The following is a 25,601-nucleotide window of genomic DNA, read 5'->3' on the forward strand; positions in this document are numbered from 1 at the left end:
TTTAAACTTGAGATCTTAATCATGTTACATCTTGTATAACCACCCTTGCTGGCCAGAGAAAATGGCATCAGCCAGAGGCTGCTAGCTCTCCTTGACACAACTGGAAACAGATGAAAACAAAATTTCCTAAAACACAAATACCCAGATATTTTATGATCTGACATGCAGCCTAATTCTCATGCTAAAACCACATTTCACATAAACTATTGCTTCCTGTTCCAAAGGGGATGTTGCATTTGGTCGCTGTCGGGACCAAATACTTTTCAGGAAATGGAAAATACTTTTCATTGGTTAAATACTTAAACCCACAATTAACCACTTTCAATACGTTAGGGTTATATGATACATACAGTAGTCAATGTACTGTAGGCCTTTACAAAATGGAATATTTTGAAATATCTTGGTTATATCTTTGAGTGAATATGTAAGTTGTATAGATGATTTTATGTTCAGCTATGCTCACATCAAATTGACAACAGATTCATAAATGTCGAGCATTGCGTTGAAAGGACCATACGCCCACTTCTTGGTCAAACTCAAGTTTGATGAATGAGGGCCAATATAATTATGGATGTTCAAATGTGTGTGTGCGTGCGTGCGTGCGTGCGTGCGTGCGTGCGTGCGTGCGTGCGTGCGTGCGTGCGTGCGTGCGTGCGTGCGTGCGTGCGTGCGTGCGTGTGTCTCGCCCCCCCTGCCATCTGCCATCTGCACCCCTAGATGATGAGGCACCGTTTTACATAGATAGATAAATTAATGCATTCCTATACAGCTATGTTTCTAGGCTGCTGAGTGAGCCGTTTTGACCTCTAGACCATTAAGCCATACCCGTAACTTACTACAGTTATTACATTTGGTTTTTCTGATCTGCTTACTGGGCTGTTTAGAGTCAGATGTGTGGGCCGTTCTTTTAGTTTAGCCTATTAGTACAATTCGATTTCTAAACTGCTGAGTGGGCTATCTGAAAACATCCCATTAATCTGTGATAGTCGGGTCAGTGAGGCATCTGAAGTACTGAGTGAGCGCTTCCAGATGGTCCCTTATCATATGTTGTTAAGATTAATATTAAGTCATTGTTTGAAATGATATTGCTTAACCCATTAAGAATCTGTGTCATTTTTAGATTTCTTTGGCTATTCAAAAATAGCAGTTATACTTTTTTATCGTGAAAATGTGTGCAAATCTTTGAATATATATATTTTTTTAAAGCAAGCATTTGTAAACTAAAATCTTTGCTTCTGGGGATTCTACAAATGTCTTCTAAATCCTACATAAAAAATAAATAAAAACAAAAACTATGTTTCTATATCAGTGGTTCTCAAACTTTTTCATGTCAAGGACCCCCAGAATTATATGTATTTGGCCGTGGACCCCCATCTCCAAATATTTTGTTCCAGGGACACACAGAAGCAAAGATTGGAGTTAAAAATGTTCGGTTTAAAAAAATATATATATTCAAAGATTTGCACAAATTTGCACGATTCTTCAAAAATAGCAGATCTACAAGCTCATAGCGTGGCACTATGAGCTTGTAGATCTGCTATTTTTTAATAGCCAAATAAATCTTAAAATGACACAGATGCTGTCCCGGTCTTAATGGATTAAGTGTAGGTGACAACGCAGTGTGAGATTGTAGATTGGCTATTTTCAATATGCAACACTGCAGTGCGGCAAACTTGACGACGCATAATATTCAGGCCTAATAGTGAGTGCCAGACGTCATGTCCACATGATCATTCTATTGACATACTTCCTCCTACCAATTCCCATGTCCTCCTCACTTCTGTGGAAGTCTGGCCCAATAACATTGGGTCATCTTAGAATTGTCTCATATAAGAATTGTAAAATAAACAAACTGTCTCGGCGATATTGTCAGGGAGGTGGCTCTGTATCGTTTATGATAGTCAGTCACTTATATTTGATACAATCTGTTTCTGGCGAAAATTTTACTAATGCGGTGGAAGTAACATTAGCGTTTTCTCACCGTCAGTTGATGCTTCATATCCATAAGAGTCAAACCGCCGGGATCATTTGTTTATTTTTTCAACACAGTTCTTATTTGACTCGATATTAAAGACGTCTATGGGGATTCAGAACGTGGGTGGAAAACCGCGAACCAGGTAGGATGTGTAAATTACGTCAGACTTCGGTGCTCTATACAGATTATATACAGATTTATATATTACACAATATATATATTTTAAAAAATGTATATATATATATTATATATAATATATTATTATATATTACAAAAAAAATGTATTACAGTTGCATGCAATTATTTTCCTATGTCTAATATAAATCCTTAAATTGTCTGTATCACATAAAATAGAAAATAAAGTAAAGTAAAGAAAAGTAATAAAAACCTTATTTTAAAGTCTTTAAAATGTTGGATTCCTGCATCCCAACGAGGTTCAAGACTCTTTATTGTTACATCTTGTGTACAGGTTCATAACATAAGAGTAAAACATCAGACATTGTAGAGTGTCTCTAACGATAAGTGTGACTAAGACACTATCATCAGTGCATCATTGCATGCACTGATGATAGTGTCTGTGTGGACAAAAGTGTTTGCTTTCGCCTCACTCTGTACAGCCCTGGGTCATCTATTGAAGATTTGTATCTGCAAGAAGTATAGTCTGATCTCTTTATTCTTGTGTGTGAGTCCTTCTCTGCAGAATGTATGCACATTAAAACATTATTCTCCATAATATCTGCTGTTCCATAACAGCAATGGAAATAGAGAGAATTACATGATAATGGTGTGTTTTTCTTATTCAATTTCAACTCTCCATAGCAAAATATTGGGTTTGGCTCGAATCTTAAATAAAGTAAAAATAGAAGCAGTCAACTTTATGAAATCATGATGAAATTATGAAAATAAAGCTCATTAGAAACTTCTCAGAGAAATTGTGACACTGCGGTCAATCAATCAATCAATTTGACAACAACTACCTTATTTATGTGAAAGACATGACTTCAACTTGGCTCTACCTTTCATTTCCTCGTCATTACTCCCAATAGTTAGGATGGTTAAATGCAAGAGGACAATGCTGTGTATCATGGGACATTATGTGACAATAAACTAATTCTGACAAATGTCTCATAATACTGTAGCAGCTGTTGCAGCCCTTCAAGTGGCAGCATGGGATTTTTTCATCCAAATGTGGAATGACCACTTTTACAACACAGACCAGAGTTTTTGTTTATTTTGGGTTCACGCCAGTGCTTCACATCACCATTCTCCACAGTCACACTGTAAGGACACATCCATAGCTCCTTAGAATACTAGAGTGTACTGCCAACTATTTAATTCATGGTATACAACTTGGTTTCAATACTTTATTCTATTTTCATGTTGGTCTCATATACTGTATGTTTTGTTTTCTTGTGCTTTTTTATTGATCATTTATTATTACAGGTACACTGTACAGCAATTAAAAGTAAATGCACCAGAGTTAGCTAGCAGCTAATTTGCATCAGTTCTCCTCAGGGCCAGATTAAAAAAATACAGATAACTGATGGTAGGGGGAATTATGTGAAAAATCATTATGCGGTGGATACAGGCATGACATTTGGCACACATGTAAACTGTAAACATAGCAACATCATTTGGTGCAAATGTGTGTGCATGTCTGTGTGTAGGGGACACAGAGAAAGATCCTTGCTTAAAACATCCGGGACAACACTCCATAGATTCCAGACTTCCAAACTGTGGAACAAACTCCCCTCACTCACTCCCAATTTTCAGCCATAGTCTGAAGACACCTCAGACTCCACTTTAGTTTGTAGCACTTGACCTAGCCTTGACGACCATGCAGTCTTATGCAAAGGTTAAAATGTAATTTCCTATAGTTTGTATAGTTTCAATGTACAGATATTTTTTTTTAATATTGCACTGTTTAGACTGATGCTAGGTTCTTGGTTGATCTATGATCCTATTACTGAGGCACTACACTGTCTCTATGCAGTTGATGTACGTGTTTACCTTGTTTATTGTAAATCACTCTGGATTTAGAGCATCTGCTAAATGCCTAAATTGTAAATTGTACATTTTAGGTCTGTTTTGCAAACCATACTGTATGATACTGCACAGGCTTATGAAACATATTTTTTCACTTTATGGGAGAAAACTGAAGACAAAAGATATAAAAGAGAAGTATGACTAAGTTACAGAAGTGGTACATTTTATCACCAACTTCCAGTCCACCGGAAGTCTCGATTGCAATCTTGATATTTCAATCTCATCTAGCGAGAAATTCCCCTTTAATTACAGCGGCCCTCATATTTGTGATTAAAGAAATAATAATAATGATAAGTAGTGAAAGCTCATCTGTCAATCAAATAAATACAATAAAATAAATACAAATTAAAGGGCCCCAGCATGACAATCTATATAGGGCAAGACCCCTACGGTCTTTTTTACAAACCAGTATTGTACTGCACATGGCTTATGAAACTATCTCATATTTTGACACTACTTGCCTTTTTTCTACGTTATGGGAGGAAACTGATTACAAAAAGGACCAATTGCATCATCAACTTTATCTTGAAATTTGTAAAAAATGGGGCTTATCATCATTATCATTCATTTTTGTAACTTCTGTAAAGTATGTACTGGACTGGGTCTATATTGTTTAACTTCTCTGTTTTCAAAATGCGTCTGGCTTTAAACACTGAAAAGCTTCCTGAGTTTCTAATGTTAATAAGAAAGGCCGTCTTTTTTTTGGTTTTACTGCGATTCCCAATCACCCCTAGTAGACGCTCTAGCCCTAATGCACTGCCACTTTTAGCATAGACCAGGCCTCCTCTAAGAGGTTGGGGGGTGTGAGATTATGAATAATTTTAAACATGCACTGCCTTTAACTCGGCATGAGTGATCTTGTATGACTGAGTAGTACGAGTAAAATAACATTCTTGAAAGGAAAACAATTATCAGAGCCCGGAGAGAGAGGGATCAATAAATATAATGCAGTCAGGAACTGAATGGCAAACACTCAAACCTCTTCCATTGAGTACCAGAGCTCGCTATGGAGGCCACAGCCAGACAAATATATCTTATCTCTTGTCCATTAATGTCCTGGATCCATATGACTCCTCCAGTCGCTGCTATCCAATGCAGCGCACTCATCATGTCTGCACAGAATTACGATAAAACATGGTTTCCCAGATGTCTAAGAATCACAAGTACGCTCTTGAAGTCCTTCTCAACAAACACAGAGTATAGGCTACATACAGCATGATACATTATGGATGGCGCCTAAGAAGAGAAGAGCGTTTGTCTATAATGTCGCCCAAATCTTTGTGTCCGTACGTCCCTCTGTCTGTCTGTCTCTCTAGCTAATCTTGCAATCCACTACACCGATCGGCGCCAAATATCTTTATTTTTGACATTTTGTGAATAACAATCCACACGATCCACTGTCCAGCCGAACTCCATGTTTATACTCTGATGTCACCAGTATGATGTGCTAAATTATTAGACCCCATCATCTTGTCTTAATCATATGGTTATTGGTTCACTGAGCACTCAACAGCTGGGAAAGTCTTCCGCTGTTTTATGGTTACAGTGTGTAGTGCATGCGTGAGTGCGTGCGTGCGTGTGCGTGCGTGCGTGCGTGTGTGTGTGTGCGTGCGTGCGTGCGTGCGTGCGTGTGTGCGTGTGTGTGCGTGTGTGTGTGTGTGTGTGTGTGTGTGTGTGTGTGTGTGTGTGTGTGTGTGTGTGTGTGTGTGTGTGTGAAAAGATTATGAAAACTGAGCATCATCATCAAAAATTATTTGCGTTATTGAATGTATAGGTTTTGTGATTCTATACCCATAACCCATATAGAAGGATGTGGTCTACATCACGTGTCTGTATCTCTAAGAGACCAGGGTTGCCAGATCTGCTTATTATAATTTCCCAGCAAGATTTTATTTGAAAATAGCCGATCTACAAGCTCACAACGTGTCGCAACGCGACGCGTTGTGATCTTGTAGATCTGCTATTTTCAACTAGCTGATGTATATGTTAAAGTGCTCATGTGGCCCATAGTCGCTTCTTTTGGGCTGGTTTTCCTAGACCTGGTTGCTTGTTTCTCTCACAGAATCTGGCAACACTGAGTACAACATTATTGACTCTCAGATTCCAATAACACTGAGGATATATACATTGGCGTCCCAGAGATAAAAAATCATATCAAATTCGGGTCCATGGACTCATACATGTCAAACTGGGGGTCCTTGACATTAGAAAGGTGGAGTGATGGTGGTTTTGTTGTGCGTGGTTCCAGTCAGGTTAACAGTGGTCTAATAGCAGTAGGCAGACTGTAGAGCATCCTCTCATCACTGCTGGAGGCTTAATGGTTCCAGGGAGACGACAGACATGTTAGACCTCATGATTAATGGACTAATTGATAAACACTCACATTTTCTAGGCTACCTATAGCTGGCCAACATGGCGGCACTCTATACTGCACACTCACACACGTGCAAACGCACACGCACACGCACACGCACACGCACACGCACACGCACACGCACACGCACACGCATAAACAAACTACTTCACTTCATAGCTAATTTGGCTCAATAAATACTTGTGTGTCGAGTATTTATTGGAGTCTAATAATGTTGCATTAGGGTTGTGTGTTCTGGAGCTTTAGCAAAGTATGATGATTGATAAATGTCATTCCAGAGTCCAAATGCCAGTATAGTCCACATTTAAAAAGAAATGTACATTTGAATATGAGCTGAGAAGAAAAAATATGTTTTTTCCCCCCCACCCTTTTAAAACATAAAGGGGATATAGGCCTAGTAATAGATACCAACGTTTTTATATCAAAAGTCAAATCTGAATTACTTCCTGTCAAACAAACAAAACAAAAAGAAAACATGCGTGCTTACATCAGCATGTACTGTACTGTACCAACCGATTTTAATTTTATATCATGACATGCACCTTAATGCAAAGGTAAAGCTAAATCTTCCACAGAGAGCTATGACTCATTATGCTAGACACAGTGCTGCATGTTGAATGTAAACAAACATGGCTGTATCACGCATTATAAATGCTCTCATTTTAAAGTTAAACACTAAAATATGTTTCTGAAAACATTTGAGGCTAGAAATACTCAATGCAGTAACGGAAAATGTATTCAGCACTGCCTTGTTTGATTTCTTTTTTCTTTTTTACTTTGTGGACCAACATGACATCCAGGTGAGTCATGGTACTCGCCAATTCCAAAAACCACCAGAGCTCATTGTCGGGTTAAAGACCATCTGGATGGTGTCTGGAGGTTGGAAAGCTCTTGGGCAATCCAACCCCAGATTGGCTGAGACGTGCACAGCTTCTGTTTCAATTGGAAACACATAACTATATGGAATTTAAATACTCCATTAAAGTACCATATACATTTAGTCTTTAAAGAGCGTATATGAAGCTTCACAGAGAAACAATACTGATCTAGAATTACTTTTGACTTTCATGTCAATATTTACAACCACCTATAGGATGAATTCATTCCAGCAGGCAGGTCAGAAAGGACCTTTCCAGGCTCAACATTTTGTGGCCACAAAATGCCATGAAAACATATGGCAGACACAGTATAGTGTACCATGTGATCTAACGGTATCTGGCTGTGGTGAAGGTGATGGCTGATTTAAGCGGTCACATCTGGCCTGATTCAAACTAGCTCTGAGTTAGATGTGACACGGGCCTGACACCTGTTGTACAACAATCCAAGTGTCTTATTTCCATGTACTTGGTGGTACTTAATAAAGTAACTTTACTTTGACCTAAGATCCTAGCCGTCACCTGTCCCTATACCTTTGAACCTGCTCTCACTGTCAGATTCCGATTCCGATTTACTTTATTGTCACTTAGATGCACTGGTTAGGTACATACATGATATATACAATAAAAACATGATAATAAAAACATGATAAAATGACCTAAAACACTCAATAAACAATAAAAACAGGGCAAGAGTATCAGTCAATGAAAGTGCATAGCACTTTAATAACCCTGTACGTTGCGTACAGGATTATTGCACATTCACTTTTTACTGTTATTTCATAGTCTGATGTGATGGGAAAAGCAAACTGTTCCTCAGCCTGCATTGTATTAACATACAATAAACAAAAAATTGGGGTGAAACATTTGACCTAGTTCTCATCTGTAGTTTCTGGCTGTATAACAATACAGCTAGAAGGACCACTTCACCCATTTTCAACCTATCTTCATATAATTGGGCCTCACTACAGCTCAATATGAGATTGGTTGGCAGGTTTAAAAGATTTCTAACTTCACATTTCTTTGGTTTAATAATTAATGCAAGAACAATGACTTCTATTTCAGCATTCTAACTTCCAGGAAGTGATAGTCCGTAGGTTATATTATCCTTGAATCACCATCGATGATGTCATTGGTAGGCATGTTTCTGATATGTCTAATAGTCCACCAATGAGACACAGTGGCTAGACGGAAATTATAATGAGCATATGAGGACCATTCATATGAAGATATTAGGTCGAAAATGGGTGAAGTGCTCCTTTAAGATTCTGGACAAAATAATGATGATCAAACCAACTTGATATTATTTAGTCTTCATGCAAGGAGATCCATTTGCATCCATTTACCTCTCATACTGAACAATAATGCTGAGTGGTGACTGACCACGTGAACATGACCCAACCTTTGGACAAGAATTACTGCACCAGAAGCCTTTAAAATGATAGTCTACACCTGCAAAATGGTCACTTTTGTGATGTAGTACAAAATGAGCTGTTTTGTCAAATGTGGTGATACGGAGCAATTTTATTTATTTAATTTAAACAGTGAGTGTCCAACCGTGTGACACTGGGTGGTCTGTTCTTTACACCGAGGAGCCAATACAAAGTGTCAGTCTGGAGGAGTCATTTATGACGACACAATTTAAACGGAAAGTGAATTGCACAGCAACTTACTTTTGTTCATTCACTTGTAAACAAATAAAAAGTGAGAATCAAAAGCGTTCCACTTTGCTGTTACAAAGTGAAGTTAACTAAAAGCCACTGCAGCAGAAAAAAAGTGGTATAGATCTAAAAAAGCACTATTTCTGTTTGTGTGGTCTTCCACAGTTTGGCAGGCTGGGCCGCTTCTAGACTAAACTGTGCAGTGGTGGAAAGTAATAAGTAAGTACATGTACTCAAGTACTGTGCTGAAATACAATTTGAGGCACTTTTGCCAATTTTCGATTTTACTTCTACTCCACTACATCTCAGAGGCAAATATTGTACTTTCACTCGCTCCATTACAATTATTTGAAAACTTCAGTTTACTTTGAAGATTTGGATTATCGTTAAAAAACCTTACATTAACCACTTCAGCCCTATATAAACTTTGGCTATTTGAAAATAGCAGATCTACAAGCTCACAACGTGTCTATCTGCTAATTTCATAAGTTTTGAAAACGTGTGAAATGGCCTGGGACATAATATTCTGCATAATGAGTACTTTTACTTTTGGTACTTTAAGTATATTTCGATGCCCACATTTTTGTCCTTTCACTCAAGTCAATTTTGGACACCGGACTTGTACTTCTAACAGAGTACTTCCACTACATTGTGGTATCGATACTTTTACCCAAGTAAAGAATGTGAGTATATACTTCCTCCACCACTTGCAGGCTGTGCCGACACTAGACTAAACTGTGCCACGGGCTGAAAACTAAACTATGCCCCAGGAAATGTTTCAAGTCCTGTTTTTTTCTGTCGAGTTGCATGCAAGAGGCCGGCTGTGCCTCGGAATACTGGCACCACAAAGCCACAGGCCAGGAGGGATCCGTCCGCCTCAGATTTGTAGCCCAGACTCATGGGGTGTGTGTTGTTGCCTTAAAATGGATGGAGAAGGTGAAATTAAAGACAGCGTTTTCTCATAATTGCACGTGTGTGCGTGCCCACTGCCCACCACCGCTCTGACCCCAGCTCTTGCGCTCTAATGAGGGGTTAAGAACCAGGAGAACAAGGCGAATTCGAGCACAGCAATAACTGCACCAATGCCGGCCCGGCCAAATAGATTTGTAATGTGCTCATAATAGTCTAAAAGCAGTGGGTTCTCAAACCTTTTCATGACACGGACCCCCTCATCTGAAAATATGCTGTGTGCCAGGGTCCTTGAAGGGGTTCCAGGGGGTCCCCAGCGAAATGAGGGACAGTTTAAACACTTTTTTTGAAAAATAGCCAAATGTTGACTACTCTTCTCTTATGGAGGTCCCTTTTTTCAAATGGGGGGTCTGCAGCCAAATAACATCAATTTGGGGGTCCCTGACAAGAAAATGTTTGAGAACCGCCGCAGTATGAGACTGGGAAATGTGCCCAGAGAGAATGATTTACCAGCTGTGGTAGGAGCGACTGCATGGGATGGGAGTCTTCACAAGCACTGTCCTTTCAAATAAGAGGTTGCAGCTTTTAGACGTATCGCTTTGAAAATAATACACGATGGCAGTAGAAAGGGAGCCTCAGCTGTACGCGTACCACAGACTCAAACGGCAGCTATAGCGAACTCTAATTACTCGCCTCGCTGACAAAGATGACAGGAAAATTCGAGCTCACCGAAAACCAAAGCGGTGGTCGCCTATGAAATAACATTTTTGGTTTTGAGAGGGTGGTGGTCCTGCAAAAGAGTGGAGTGGAGGCCCCCCGGCCCTCCACCCATAATGTTCTTTAAGTAGTCTATGAATACACATAGACATGGGCGCATTCTGACCGCACATTATGGGTTCGTTTCTTGTTGATGGCTTCATATCTGGCCTGAAGTTCCTGTAAACGCAGTCCCGTTAGCTTCACATTACTGCAGTTTGAGAAATACTTCAACGTTTTTCCAAACCCTGTTCTTGGTCAAGTAATTTAACTTTTATTTTTTTTAATGCAGATTAATTCCTTTTTAGTACGGCCCAGAGTTCTGGGCCTCCAGTACAGTGGTTCAAAAAGGGGTCCCCCCCCCCCCCAGGGATCCTTGGTTGGGTTCCAGGGGGTCCAGAGCTAAAGAATGTGTACACTCTCAGAGTTATGGGGGTCTGTCGGCTATTGCATACAAAACTGGGGGTCCTTGGAAGTTTGAGAACGACAGCCTGTGCAGTACTGTAGGTATCTGTTTTTTCCCCCCCTGAGATTTTCCCATTATTGGCACGGTGTGTCATACAGGAAATGACTGGGGATTGTAACTGTGTAACAATGCAAATGGATTCCTGCCAGACCGCGGACATTTATTCAACCACAGATGAAATTCCCCACAGTTAATAACCAGAGACAGATAGTGAAGCAGCTCTACTATCAAGTGATTTCGTCTGGGTCCCTGTACATGCTTTCTCAGGGGAAAATTCCAGGCAATAAAAAGTGTGGAACTGGAAAAGTAGACCGTGTCCATTTGGGTCAATTGCTACAGTCTGAGTTCAATTAAATGTTACAGTTCTTGATTGGAAGGACACAATTTGCTGAGCGTTATAGCATTTTAGGTGCAATGTCTGCATACAGTGTCCCTTGGTTGGTCAGTCACTAGCATCAAATTGATGCTAGTGACTGATGCCATCAATGACTAATAGTGACTGATGCCATCAATGACTGATGCCATCAATCAAAAGAAAAGGTGGCAAGAAGGGCTGGGGGGGGGTGAGTCAGAAGAGTTGAGTCTTCAGAATACGGCAGAACATTATGAGTGAGTCTGCAGTTCTGACTGCAATGGGGAAATTGCAGCCCCATTTGCATTTGCAAATTGCAGCTTGCAGTTCCAAATTGCAGGAGATTGCAATTTCCTGCCATTTCCATTCATTATGTAACAATATACATCATTTGTTTGTGGAAATGTGAGACAAAAACCACTGCTCACATTGTCATGTTTTAAGATTCAGTTTATTTTGTCACTTAGATGCACTGTTCAGGTACATAGATGTGAAACTCTTGCATCAACGGATGTTGATGTAAGAGTTTGATGCTGCTGCTGCATGGGCTTTTCAATAAATACGAGATCCTGAAAGGACGAAGTGAGTGCTGGTGATCTTTTTAAAGATACCGTTTCTGCCAGAACCGTGCACCCGATAAACGTGAACTGTGAACTATATTCAACTGACGAGTGCTCGCATTCTCTTTTTTCAAGTGACTTCAGCTCTTGTCTAGCCCCAGCGATGGGTGAGGTCACAGATGGGTGAGGTCACAGATGGGTGAGGTCACAAATGGGGCGAGGTCTTCGTCTCAGCTGCTTCACTTCCATTTCTCACTTCCAGCCCTTCCCATCCTTCCTGGATGAGGTCGCCTCGTCCGCCACATCACAGGATCAGAGCACAGGATGGGGAGAGCGGTCCAACACACTATATAGGCCTACTGTATGCAGCAGTGGTTCTTTTTCAAACTTTTTCATGTCAGGGATCCCCCAAATGAATCTCAAAAAATAAGATGCTATCTCAGGGGGTTGTTCCTAAATCATTTGTATTTGTAAAATGTATTTGGCGTCGGACCCCCATCTGAAAATATTTTGTGCCAGGGACCCCGAAATGTTTCAAAAAAGATTTTCTGAAAACAGTCGAGCTTGTAGATTTGCTATTTTCAAATAGCCAATGTGTTAAAGTGATTAAACTGATTTTTAAGCTATATAAACTAATTTAGCTGGGGACCCCCTGGAACCCCCCCCTGTTTACAGGAGTCACCCTTATTGCTACTCTGTTGATGCCATTGTTAATTCTGCCTAGTTGGGACAGAACAATTTCAGTGGAGGAGCATAGCCTACATTTGTCGCAGCTGCAAATACTCTCACCATTTCTTTCTGAGTTCTAATATTTTAGGACCAGGACCACCATAGTGAAAACCAATGCAACCAGCTGGTGCAGTGCAGCCTGTGAGGCTTCAGGCTATTTATTTTAAATGGCAAACATGTGTTTATGGTTTAACGTTTAGGCCAAAGTCTACAGAGCCTGGCGTTTTTCATAGGCTACTGTATTAGGTCGAGATCTTGATTGACAATTTCTTTCCATTTTCACATGGAATTGTCTTCAGTTTCAAGGCTTGTAGGTCGGCGGGAGTTATAGTCTACATATTAGTTTGGAAAAAAATAATTAGAGCTAATCTTAAGACTCATATATCCTATTTAAGATAATATATAGTCAACGTTTCAGGATATCACATTTTAAGAGTAAAAAAAAGTGGAATACATTTTTGTGTAGGGAACCTTGAATGCAAAGGTCTCATAATACATGAATTGAGACTTCATATAATGCACGTGGTTCTCAACCAGTGGTCCAGGGACCACTAGTGGTCCTTGAGGGGGTTCCAGCCTCCAGGTGGTCCCCAGCTAATTGATGGAGAGTTGGTAACCAAATGGACCCTTATAGTTAACTCTTGAGAGCGTAATGAAACCAAATGGACCCTTAATTCATTTTACGCTCTCAAGAGTTAAGTTATTGTTAAACACCTGCATTACTTAATTAAAGAATTGTTATCTTATTTGTTCTCCTTAATTGGTACCAACATCAATACAGCATGGAATTGTGGACAAAATCACAACAATAACGATATCATAAGGGTCTGAGAGTCTAAATATCATCAAATGGTGGTGAATCCGTGGCTCAAATGCCGAATAAATGGTGGACCTCGGTAGGAAAAGGGTTGAAACCCACTGATCTAACATCTAACGGTATCCATCCTGACTTCTGCCTCACTAGAGACAGATGGGGAGGGAGTGACTTGAAGACAAAACGTCGATACTCCAGGGCTATACAGACTGCTACAAGATGGAACTACACCGACGATCCCGTTAGAAGGAATTTAATATAGAGTTTAGTAACAGTCAGAATGATTTTGCGCGTGTATATTTGGATATCATTATGAACTGAAGTGGAACTAAATCGCCAGCATCCTTATACGGTAAGTTTTGCCTGATTTGGGAAAATTCTATAATGACTTTCCGGGAATCAGTCACGAATCTTTGCCCATTTAAAAGTACAGCGGATTGCCATGTTAGCGATTTTAAATAAGAAAGGATTGTCTAAGGATTGTTTATTCCGCTTAATGGCCAAGTTCAACTTGGAACTGATTGGGCTGTAATTGAGAAAGCAGTTATTTTCATTTCAACTTGCAATCATACCGAAATGGGAATAAACAAAGCAGCATCCAGACCAGCAGCTATACAGACTGTTTAATAAGTCATACTACATGATACTGTAGGAATCTAAAAGTGGTTTCATGTTGATCTGTGAATAAGTGAATAATTGAAAATAAACTATTTTGAAAATAGCCTTTGAAATTCTAACTTTAAGGGCCCCCTAGACTCGAGTTGAGGCCCTTAAAGTTACATTTTAATATTCATATTCATATAAACTTCAACCCATATTTTAAAGGCACTATACCAAATGATGACAGAATAAATCATATCAAAACCCTGTCATGATACTTACATCTTATGAACTGTCCTTTTAGACCGCGGCACGGCTTACACTGCTCCACTCTGACCTCTAGTGGCGGTGCTCGGGACTCCACCCTCCAAGATGATCAACGCAAAGATATACCTCCACTACAACTACACAGGGAAGCTGGAGCACCGGCCCATTAGTGGTAAAACCAGTGGCACTGTGGACGCCAAAACCATTGTGTTCCTTGTCATATGCAGCTTTATCGCCCTGGAGAACCTCTTCGTGTTGATAGCCATATGGAAAAACCACCGCTTCCACAACCGCATGTACTTTTTCATTGGCAACTTGGCCCTCTGCGACATGCTGGCCGGAGTGGCGTACATCGTCAACCTGCTGCTGTCTGGGGACAAGACCCTCCAGCTCTCCCCTCCTCTCTGGTTTGTCAGAGAGGGCAGCATGTTTGTAGCACTTGGGGCGTCTATTTTCAGTCTCCTGGCCATCGCCATAGAGAGACACCTGACAATGATTAAAATGAGACCGTATGACGCCAACAAGAACTACAGGGTGTTTCTCCTGATAGGTACATGCTGGCTGATCGCCATATCTTTAGGGGCTTTGCCCATCCTGGGCTGGAACTGCCTGGACAACCTCCCCGACTGCTCCACGGTCCTCCCCCTCTACTCCAAGAAGTACGTGGCCTTCTGCATCACCATCTTCATGGCCCTGCTCCTGGCCATCTCCGTGCTCTACGCCCGCATCTACATCCTGGTGAAGTCCAGCAGCCGCAAGGTGAGCAAGCACAGCCACTCGGAGCACGCCATGTCCCTGCTGCGCACCGTCATCATCGTGGTGGGGGTCTTCATCGCGTGCTGGACGCCCATCTTCGTCCTGCTGCTGGTGGACGTGGCGTGCCCGCAGCCGGACCAGCGGCGAGGGCGCTGCTCCGTCCTCTACAAGGCCGACTGGTTCATCGGCCTGGCCGTGGTCAACTCGGCCATGAATCCGGTCATATACACCCTGGCCAGCCGGGAGATGAGACGGGGCTTCGTGGGCCTGGTCTGCGGCTGTGTTAAGGGGAAGGCCTCCGTCGACGGCAGCGGGGCCAAGCCGTCCCTGGAGCCCAGCCGCAGCAGGAGTAAGTCCTGGAGCAGCCAGAACCAGCCCAGCGGCAGGCCGGCCGAGCTGGAGAAGGAGGACCAAACGGACCCGAGCCAGGGTCAGGTCACCGTGGTGACAGGAATGAACACGAGTTCTGCTCGAGATGACATTTAGAGACGCGGGACGGCAATGAGAAATGTGAGCAAGCAAACAATGAAGGTGATTATTATGGTCCTACAGTATGTAGAGCCCGACCGATGCCAGATCTTTGGGTCCGATGCCAATCCCGATTTCGGAGAGTCCGAGACCACCGATATCAATGTTTTGACCCATATTTTGTCAAAAAGTGCTAAAATTAATTCTAATCAATTTGAAAAACATAGATTTGATTAAACTACATGCTCACAATGCATAGAAAACACCATTTTAGCCTACAAAGCCATGCCCAGAATAGGGGCGTCAGGTTTAAAGTGGTTACAAATTGGGACAAATAAGCTGCATAATTGCTGATACAGATATCGTCAAAAGGTCAAATAATGTTCGATATCTCGGCCCGACTGATATATATCGGTCCTGTGTTGTATGGCATGATGGGGCTGTACTGTACAATCATCTCAGTTGACCATTGTGTGCTGAGAAGAAATCATTACATTGAGACCTCAGGTAACGGCTGCAGGAAAATATTTATTTTATATCTGGTAATTAATGCTTTACTGGTCTGCTTATGTGGGAGCTCATTTAAATGGCCACCCCTGACTTGAAAATGACTTCTTAAAAAAAAAAAAAAAACATTACGACGTGATATGACCAGTACAAATTTCTCATGAATGAATGTCACACCTAGGGTTGGGATCCGGAACCGGAACGAACCGGATCCAACCGGATCCGCTTCCAACATTGAGGAACCTGTCAGAGCTGGTACAATATGTGGACTTCACGTCTGCTATACAATTACAATTCCGGTGGTTCTCGAACCGTTCTTTAATTTCAAGTACCACCATAACTCTGAGAGTGTACAAATGGAACCAAATGGACCCGTAAGGGTCCATTTGGTTCCATTTGTACACTCCCAGAGTTACAGACCTGGAAGGGTCCGTAAACTAACCCAGAGGGCCCCTGGACCTCACTTTGAGAACCACTATAATAATATGTATGCAATACTGTATGTATGATCTAATTTGTGTTTATGAAAAATATAATGAAGGCAAAAATTATATATATTTTAATAAATATATAGGAATCGTTAAAGAGAACCGTTAAGGAATCGTTAAAATCCTAAAGGATCACAATCCTAGTCACACCAGGTCTCATATACTGTATTTATCTGGGATAAAATAATCTATCAATGATTTTGTGCCAGTCCCTGTGACATAGCAGATATGACCATAACACACAAGAAGGGCTAAATATGAATGAACCATTATTCAAAATGTATGGGTAGCACTATGTTTTAGTATGGAGCAACTGTAGTAAATAATGCATGATGATGGAATGTGTTTAAATTGTACATTGATAAGTGTAATGGAAAAAAACAAGCTATTTATTATTATACAGTTGATATTGTAATATGTATTTACTAAAACAGTTTAAGAAAACAGCTGCATGAAACGCAATGTAATTAACATGGAACATCAAATAACAAAACAAATTTGAAATACCTCCAAATCAGTAGGGCTATTTCAGTTTTTAATAATGATATTCTGTTGATATTTTAACCAGTAGTGCTGCTGGGCAGAGATTCTGAGATTAAATGTTAACAGCGCTCCACCTGCTGGTAAATAATGGTATAGCGTCACCTCAGTGTTTCCTCCTCCTTTCATCCTATTTGTTCAAGACAACATTTTTATTAACCTCTTTGAACTGAAGATAAGTGGTTATATTAATAACAATCTTGAAAACTCTATTCTACAAGTCCCTACCTGTAGAGTATACATGGGCAACTGGCGGCCCGGGGGCCACATGCGGCCCTCACCTTCACTTAATAATGCAAGGTTAATATTGGAATACTGACATACATGTATTATTGATTTCAGCTGTTCCAATTCCAAAGATGCAAACATGCTCCGCTTTAATTACTTCAGTCTATATTATTTTTTTATGTCCAATGTATTTGTATTTAAGTTCATAAAGTAAACTTAAGTATAACTAAATGCATTTGAAATAAAATAAAAATAATACTTTTCAGGATTCCTTTTCAAAAATAGCAAAAAAGAATTCAGGATTCCAATTCCAAAATAGCAAAAAATAGCAGATCTACAAGCTCAAGTTAAAATATGGAGATAAGAGGTTTCTGCCCGACAGGCATGTCAATTCAGCAAATAAAATAATTATATACTGGCAAATCGTCCATGTTGACTTAAGAGCAGAACAGAATTTTAGCAAATTTTACAGGTGTAGTGCTCAAAGGGTTGATACGAATCTAAAGAAATATACTCTGACATTTCAGGGCCTATTATGGATAATCATTTAGTTTTAAGTACAATGCCCTGCCCCATATTCTTTATTAATATTGAGACAAATCACATGGAGCTACCTAAAGCAAAGTGTAGTTATCTGTTCTCTACAGAGAGCGCACACATTCACGGTTCAACAGTCACACAGAGATCATTATAAACTCATACAACCAAAGGATTAAATGTGTAAACATTGTTTGGACTTGTTTCTTTGTTTCTTTATTTAATTATTCTCGACCTGTCCCAAAATAGTGTTGTTTTTGTGAGATTCTGTCTGACAAAGATTCATATTTAGAATTTGGAAATGATACATTTATAATATGAGAGAGAGAGAGAGAGAGAGAGAGAGAGAGAGAGAGAGAGAGAGAGAGAGAGAGAGAGAGAGAGTAGTGTCGAGCAGCAACACGCAGCAGGGCAAACACAACCTCTATTAGTGAACAGGCACGCCCCATTAACCAAAGAAATCTTCAAAAAATAACGAAAATAGCAGATTTACGAGCTTGTGAGCTTGTAGATCTGCTATTTCCACTACTTTTGAAATAGGGCTGAAGTGGTTAAGGATCAGCTATTGCACTTTGAAGAGAGAGAGAGAGAGAGAGAGAGAGAGAGAGAGAGAGAGAGAGAGAGAGAGAGAGAGAGAGAGAGAGAGAGAGAGAGAGAAAGAAAGAAAAAATAAAAACACCATTGGTACAAAGAAAAGGCACATTTTCATCAACAGAAATCTGGAAAAAGCCATGTTCTCTCATTTGCGTCCCAACATGTTTGGTTGTGTACTCATCTTTTCAATATGCCACACAGCTGATAATCATATGATAATCACACAAGTTCAAGTATGAAGTTGGTCTTGCTTGGTAGCTACTATGTTTAGTTATAACGTTGCACATTTTCTAAGTTGATTCTTGGAATTTAGTCTTTGAAAACAAGTTCTTGTTTAAAGGGATAGTTCACAACCAAAATGACTTTTTTTTTCCTATCGATTGTCACCCCATGGAGACTTGAATAATTTGAATTCCATGGGGTGACTTATCGATAGAAAAAAATATGTTTTGGGGGTAAAGTATCTCTTTAAGTATTTCAAACAGCCCTGTTTTGTGCTCAACACCTTTAAACCCCAGCATCCTTATTGTGGGGACTGCTTTCCCCACAATAACCCAAAACAGAAAAGACACTAGTATTGAGCCCCCCCCCTGAGGGACTCCGGTTACCCATATGGGGTTTAAGTGGTTAACACATTATCCTTCTCCCAGGACACTAGATTGGATGGATTCTCATTGGAAGGGAGAACATAAAGTAACATTTTATATCGAATCAAAATTCAAAACTTTCTCATTGATTATTTTTGCCCATTTCTCTTCACCTTGCTCTCAAAATGTAAAGGTGAGACTTGTCATACCTTCTCACATCAGACCTGAGAAGGAAAATGGGAGGAATGTTCAAAAGGAATGAAGGAGATTCCTGGTCCGAGTTTGAATGAGACTGGATCTGATAGATATTAGTTTATAATCTTCCCAATACCAGGGGTGGAAAGAGTACTGGAATATCCTACGCAATTACAATTAATTTTAATTGACATAAATATTACTAAAGTGGAAATGAAATGAGTTACTTGTGACGAAAACTACTCGAGTAAAAGTAATAAAAAAAAACGTAGTTACGTCTGGTAAGCGTGAAGGTACAAATGAGGCATTTTGTAATGTGTAATACCAACCAATCCCCTCTCTCCATTCAGTGATGCTCTCCAAAGTGGCGAGAGCATCTTTTCTTTAAAATAATGTTTTCTTTCGGGGTCACCGGTGTGTGCCAAAAAAAGAGCAGCTCTACAAGCTCATAGAGCAGTGGTTCCCAACCTTTTCTTGAACAGGGCACACTTGAAAATCTCCAAAGTGTTCGAAAGCCCACCCATTTGACCACATGTTTATGTTCATGGTCAATCAATCGATCGTGTTCCGGCTTGGATCAATAGAACATAGAGTATGCTTTAAGTTCATATTTAATTGTATCACAATAGATAAATAAGAAGAATGATTATTAATTTCTTATATAAATAATGCCAATGATATGGGGGTCCACTTGCAATATCCTCATGGCACACCAGCGGGCCCCGGCCCACAGGTTGGGGATCACTGTCATAGAGCTTGTCTATAAATGAAGGGAAAAGATGTTCATAACAAACATAACTGTAGGCCGCTCTGTCTTTCTTGCCTTTCCAAAAGTAGTTGAAATCAGTACTTAAATCAAAAAATCGACTCAAGTGAAAGTAGAATTACTGATCTTAGAATGTAGGCGACTTAAAAAAAACTAAAAGAACAAGTACACGAACAAGCTACTAAACTACAGTAAAGTGAATACTTGTAATTAGTTACTTTCCAACCCGGTCTGTAATGCTCTGTAATACACACGACCCTCCAAAAGAGTTACCCTCCCCTCTTGCAGCAAAATACAGGTACATTATATTACATTACATTTGCATCTGTCTTGTCAAACTCAATGAACACATTGTAATGTTGGTTCAGTAGCACTCGTCCGGGGCACATCGAAAGCAACACCCCATGCATTTTGGTATCCGTCAGAATACTAATAATATTAAGTGTGAGAGGGGAAAAAATACATTACTTTTCTTGTTTGCCATTTCTACAGCCCATTTAAATGAACACCATTTCTATAAAGACAGCCTGTGTGTAACCTAAGCAAGTGTTTCAAATAACTTTCAAATTCATTTAAATTTGAATAGCAAAATGAATGCTTAGCAGTCAAGCTATATCAGAAAAACCCCATTCACAGTTATTCTCCCTTGCATTAATGTCGTACCTAATACTTCAAACCATAAACCAAACAACTTTACTCTTTACGGTTGTTAATTGATAAAACATGATAAATATAGCGAGTGTAACTGCAGGGCTAAACAAGAATACATTTCTGTGATGACATCAGGTGCCAATAGTCCTACCATAAGATACACACACGAGAACAAAATAACCATTTATAATCAAGATTTTTACATTGTCAAGTGAAAGTGATCTAATATTGAACTTTCCTAATTGAGGTTGCACTAGGTGAACTCAAGAGGACTCGTTTAATTCAGTCCTATATAGTGTGTAAATTACTGATCAACACATTGGTGAATTGCCGTGATACAGCTGACACAGATGCGCCAATCTAATGTTCTCATTGTGCTATTCATTCGTGATCATCAAATAATACATTTTTTTATAAGTCCACAATAAAGCCAGAAACGATGTGAGAATATCCATTGCATGACTCAAGCCCCAATAAACCAATTATCGACTGACTACACACCTAGTTAATCAAAAGAAGAATCCAGAGAGCGCCAATTCAGAAATAATGATTGTTTGAAAAGCATAAATATTTTACAGTGTGAGCATACGCAAGGACCGCTTCCAAAAACAAAAAGGGGCTTTGAGGTCTACGAACAATGTCCACAAGAACAGTTGATTTTTCAAGTCATGCGACCGCAGTGACACAAGAGAGTACTTCATTTAAAAAAGAATTCAAAAGAAAATCATTCATCTTTAAAGCCATTGAAAGGTATATGAAAAATGTCAGTTTGACACCCATACGCTTAATCTATTATACTCCTTCATATGACGATGTTGCGAGCCGGAAATAGCAAATGTACATATACTGTCCCAGTGTCCTTGCATCTCCATATTTCAATTTCATTTGTGAATGATTACCCTGTTTCATCGTACAAGAGTGTTGTGTCAAAAGAAGTGAAAATAGACGATCTACGAGCTCATAATTTGTCGCAATGTGACACGTTGTGGGCTTGTGAATCTGCTATTTCTGCCACTTTTGGAAAAGTTTGGTTGGTTAAGTCTGCCTGTGGGTTCTATAAATATTTTACCAACGGAAAGTATTAACAAGAGCTTGTGTCTAAATAACGACTACACTGGATCCACTGGGACACAGGTTCTTGTTCCCATTTCCCGAAAAGTAACAGTTTTGGACAGACAGTACAAGGTTTCTGCCCGACAGCGACCAATGTCAATGACCAATGTCGGCTGTTTCCGGCACGCAACACCGGCGTACACCAAAGTATAAACCCGGCTTCACACTGTGACTACAGCAAAAGCAAAAACACATTCACTTAAGTTTCCCAATAAAAGAACATTCTATAGGGCATAGCAGTGGCGGCCATTTTCTGGTTCCAAAATAGTCAATGCATTTTTCCCATTGACATTTCCAAATATATTTATATCAATTGTTTTAAGCCTAGAATCAAGCCATCCAGGGTCCTGGTGAATCATGACCATAAAACGTTTGATTCTGCGAAAAAACTTTTTTGAAAACGTCAAAACAAAGGGTATTTATTAAACATAGTAAACAAAAATAGTAAACAAAAATCACAGAAATAAATGTTTTATGGTCATGATGCACCAGGACCCTGGATGGCTTGATTCTAGGCTTAAATGAATTGATATAAATATTTTTGGAAATGTCAATGGGAAAAATGCATTTGACTATTTTGGAGTGGAACCAGAAAATGGCCGCCACTGCTATGCCCTATAGTGACTGGTTGAGTGAGTTGTCACGCTAATGATCAGATTAAAGGATATTTCTCCTAGAATATTTCAATATAAACAGCATTTATTTTCCAAACAGTTTTGATTCCTCAAACTCTTAACCAACAGTACTGCAGAAATGTGCTTGTGCTTGACAGACAAAACTAAAATGTCAGGATTTGTTTTATTCTAAAATACTCTTTTATTTTTTACCGCCTCTATGAGGTTGAATTTGCGCTTCGTCTAAACAACAAGACCAGATGTCTTTTTTTAATAATGTTTTAAAACACCAAATCAACATATTATGTCCAAATGCACCTATATGTCTTCTCAAAAATATAGCATTTCAGTCATCACAACAAAATAATAACAGTTCTATAAATCATTTGTATCTTAAGCAAATTTTGCATTTTCCAATGCATCCAGTGAGCTGCCCCCAGGCTGTATAGTTTGCCAAAAAACACTTTCAGCACACAGAGCCTTTGAACAATAACACATTCTCTTAATGTTTCATCTTCAAGTTTCAGGTTAGCGTTGGTGACTGCTCAGAGTTTCCTGTTGCCCGTTTCCTGTCAAGCATTTCCTGTCAGCGTCACTGTTTCCTTCCCACCGGTTGTTTAAGACACAGTTCGCTCCCGGCCGACACAATTGGCAGACTGTTATCACGGTGATGGCCAATAAGATGGCTAATGCTGTCAAATATGTGATCTTTTGTCCGTACCTTTAAAAAGACAAAGATATATTAGTCTCTTGAAAGTAAAAAAAAAAAAAGAAGTCTTGCAAATGAATATTTTCTAGCTAAAGCTGCAATAGGCTCTATGCACAGCAACCATATTGGACGGAAATTGGGCCTCTTCCTTACTTCCTTCACAGGTGTTACCAATGATACTAATGAAGGCTCTGTTCCATTTCGTGTAGCACAGTGGTTCTCAAACCTTTTAATTTCTAGGACCCCCATAACTGAGAGTGTACAAATGAGAGTGTACCTTTTTTTAGAGTGTACCTTTTAATTTCTAGGACCCCCATAACTGAGAGTGTACAAATGGAATCAAATGGACCCTTACGGGTCCATTTGGTTCCATTTGTACACTCTCAGAGTTACACACCCGCAAGGGGCCATTTGGAACCCCCCCAAGTGTTTCCAGTGAGCCAACATGCACACTATCAGCGCCCTGACTCTGTTTGACCAGAATGGAACAGAGCCTTAATTAGTATCATTGGTAACACCTGTGAAGGAAGTAAAAAGAGGCCCAATTTCTTTCCAATATGGCTGCTGTGCATAGATCCTATTAGAATTATGTATTACTTATTTGAATGACTAAAACATTATTTTAACCAATCTAGTAGAGTATAACTAGCACAGCTGCAGTGGTTGGAGTTGGTCTCCGTTCTCTACCATTGAAACATTTACATGTAGACCCTGGTATCATGTGTATACGTGAGTATAGGTATACATGTATAAATGGGTTATACATGTATGAATATTTATTAGATTAGTAGCTGAGAAGAGGTAGGAATTAATTAAGTGTATACTTATTCCTATTCCTTTGGAACATGTAATATTTAATTTGTGTTATTGTTTTTGATTGATTGAATACTTTATTAACAGTTTGCAAAAGGTACAAAGGTACAGTTATACAATCATGCTAAAAGGATAACACAAAAAGCCCTGAGGGCTTGTTTCCATTGTGGTCCTATTTTGTTCAGTGGTGGAAATAGCACTCATATTTTTAAGTAAAAGTATCAATACTCTGTTACAAGATAACATAATTAGTACAAAAGTACAAAAGTACAAAAGTATTAGTATAAACATTTACTGAAAAATGTTAGCCTGACACTCAGCCTGAATTTTCATTTTGTTTCACTCCATTACCTGAACATATTTTTTTAATGGGCGTGGCTAGCGATTCAGGGGCTGGAGCCGGGTTAGTAAAATGTACGGAAAATTGGAAATACTCCAGTAAAGTAAAAATACCTCAAAATTGTACTTAAGTACAGCACTTGAGTAAATGTACTTAGTTACTTTACACCACTGGTTTTGTTTTTATCTGTTGTTTTTGCATGCTCGAAATCAATCAATCAATCAATCAATCAATCAATCTCTCTCTCTCTCACCGTGCCCTCGGGGTCCACGAGCAGCAGGTGCTTGGCCAGTCCATTGTGCATGCCGGTCAGTACGTAGGACCCGGGGTTTGTGGTGCTCTTGCGAACCAGGAAGTCGCCGTCCTCCGTCAGCAGCTTCTCTGCGTCGCGGCGGCTCATCTCGCCGTGGTACCACATCTGGCCCTCCAGCTCCTCCTGGGCCCGGAAGGCGGCCGAGCGCACCAGGAGAGGGCTGGAGTTGTCCACGGAGGCGGCCTTGTGGAGGCCCCCCGCTGCCGCCGCTGCCTGGATGTGATGGGGCTGGATCTGGGACTGCTGCTGCTGCTGCTGCTGCTGCTGCTGCTGCTGCTGCTGCTGCTGCTGCTGCTGCTGGGGATGATGGGACTGACAGTGGATGGCGTCCTCAAAGGGCTCTGGTGTAGGAGAGAGACGTTTGATCAAGAAAAGGGCAAATTAAGTAGTTTTGACCGGGAACGCATCTGTATAATTTTTTTAATTTCTTTGGCTATTCAAAAATAGCAGTCTGAAGGGAAGACCGGGAACGCATCTGTGTCATTTTTTTGATTTCTTTGGCTATTTGAAAATAGCAGATCTACAAGCTCGTATCGCGGCAGCGATAGGAGCTTGTAGATCTGCTATTTTTGAAAAATCTTGCAAATCTTTTGCAAATCTTTGAATATATATATAATTTCAAGCGAACATCTTTAACTCAAATCTTTGCTTCTGGGGTGGTCCCTGGAACAAAATATTTTCAGATGAGGGTGTCCGCGGACAAATACATATTTACATATACATATTTTGAAATGTTCTCTTTGATAGACTGTACATGTAGGCCTTAGTGTGTAAGGCCACAGTATAAACATTGGGCAGTACCCAACACCAGCAGTGAGAGGCAGCAATACCACGGAGGGCTAGTATATGCATGCTCCAGCGTGATCTAGTATGAGAGTGACGACGCTAGCATAGACTCCCATTGTAAGAATGGAATGCGGAAATGCTCTGTCTATCTGAATGAGGAAGTTCCAATGTTTGGAACTACAGCCCAATGAGCCCATAGCAGCCCGCTTTGC

At 40.0% G+C, this 25,601-nt stretch overlaps 3 protein-coding genes across 3 annotated transcripts in view; 2 read left to right on the forward strand and 1 right to left on the reverse strand.

Moving 5' to 3' along the window:
• zbtb7c (zinc finger and BTB domain containing 7C) overlaps positions 1-25,601 on the forward strand; it is a 400,030-nt gene that overhangs the window by 104,926 nt on the left and 269,503 nt on the right. The window lies entirely within an intron of this gene.
• Positions 13,731-16,314, forward strand: s1pr3b (sphingosine-1-phosphate receptor 3b). The gene is made up of 2 exons (XM_080419273.1): positions 13,731-13,869; positions 14,422-16,314. The coding sequence occupies exon 2, from the start codon at positions 14,490-14,492 to the stop codon at positions 15,624-15,626; it is 1,137 nt and encodes a 378-aa protein (XP_080275399.1). The 5' UTR covers positions 13,731-13,869; positions 14,422-14,489; the 3' UTR covers positions 15,627-16,314.
• Positions 23,021-25,601, reverse strand: part of shc3 (SHC (Src homology 2 domain containing) transforming protein 3) — a gene marked incomplete at both ends in the record, with an annotated part of 28,957 nt that continues 26,376 nt past the window's right edge. Inside the window, 2 exons of the mRNA XM_080419660.1 lie at positions 23,021-23,149; positions 24,544-24,944. Coding sequence (XP_080275786.1) covers positions 23,021-23,149; positions 24,544-24,944 — 530 coding nt within the window. The remainder of the gene's footprint in view (positions 23,150-24,543; positions 24,945-25,601) is intronic.

The sequence above is a fragment of the Gymnoscopelus braueri genome, assembly GCF_963280865.1.
Source record: "Gymnoscopelus braueri genome assembly, chromosome: 22".
NCBI classification, from domain to species: Eukaryota; Metazoa; Chordata; class Actinopteri; order Myctophiformes; family Myctophidae; genus Gymnoscopelus; species Gymnoscopelus braueri.

What these genes read in the sequence shown, in the direction of transcription:
- s1pr3b (XM_080419273.1), top strand. Translation starts at nt 14,490, where the DNA reads ATGATCAACGCAAAGATATACCTCCACTACAACTACACAGGGAAGCTG.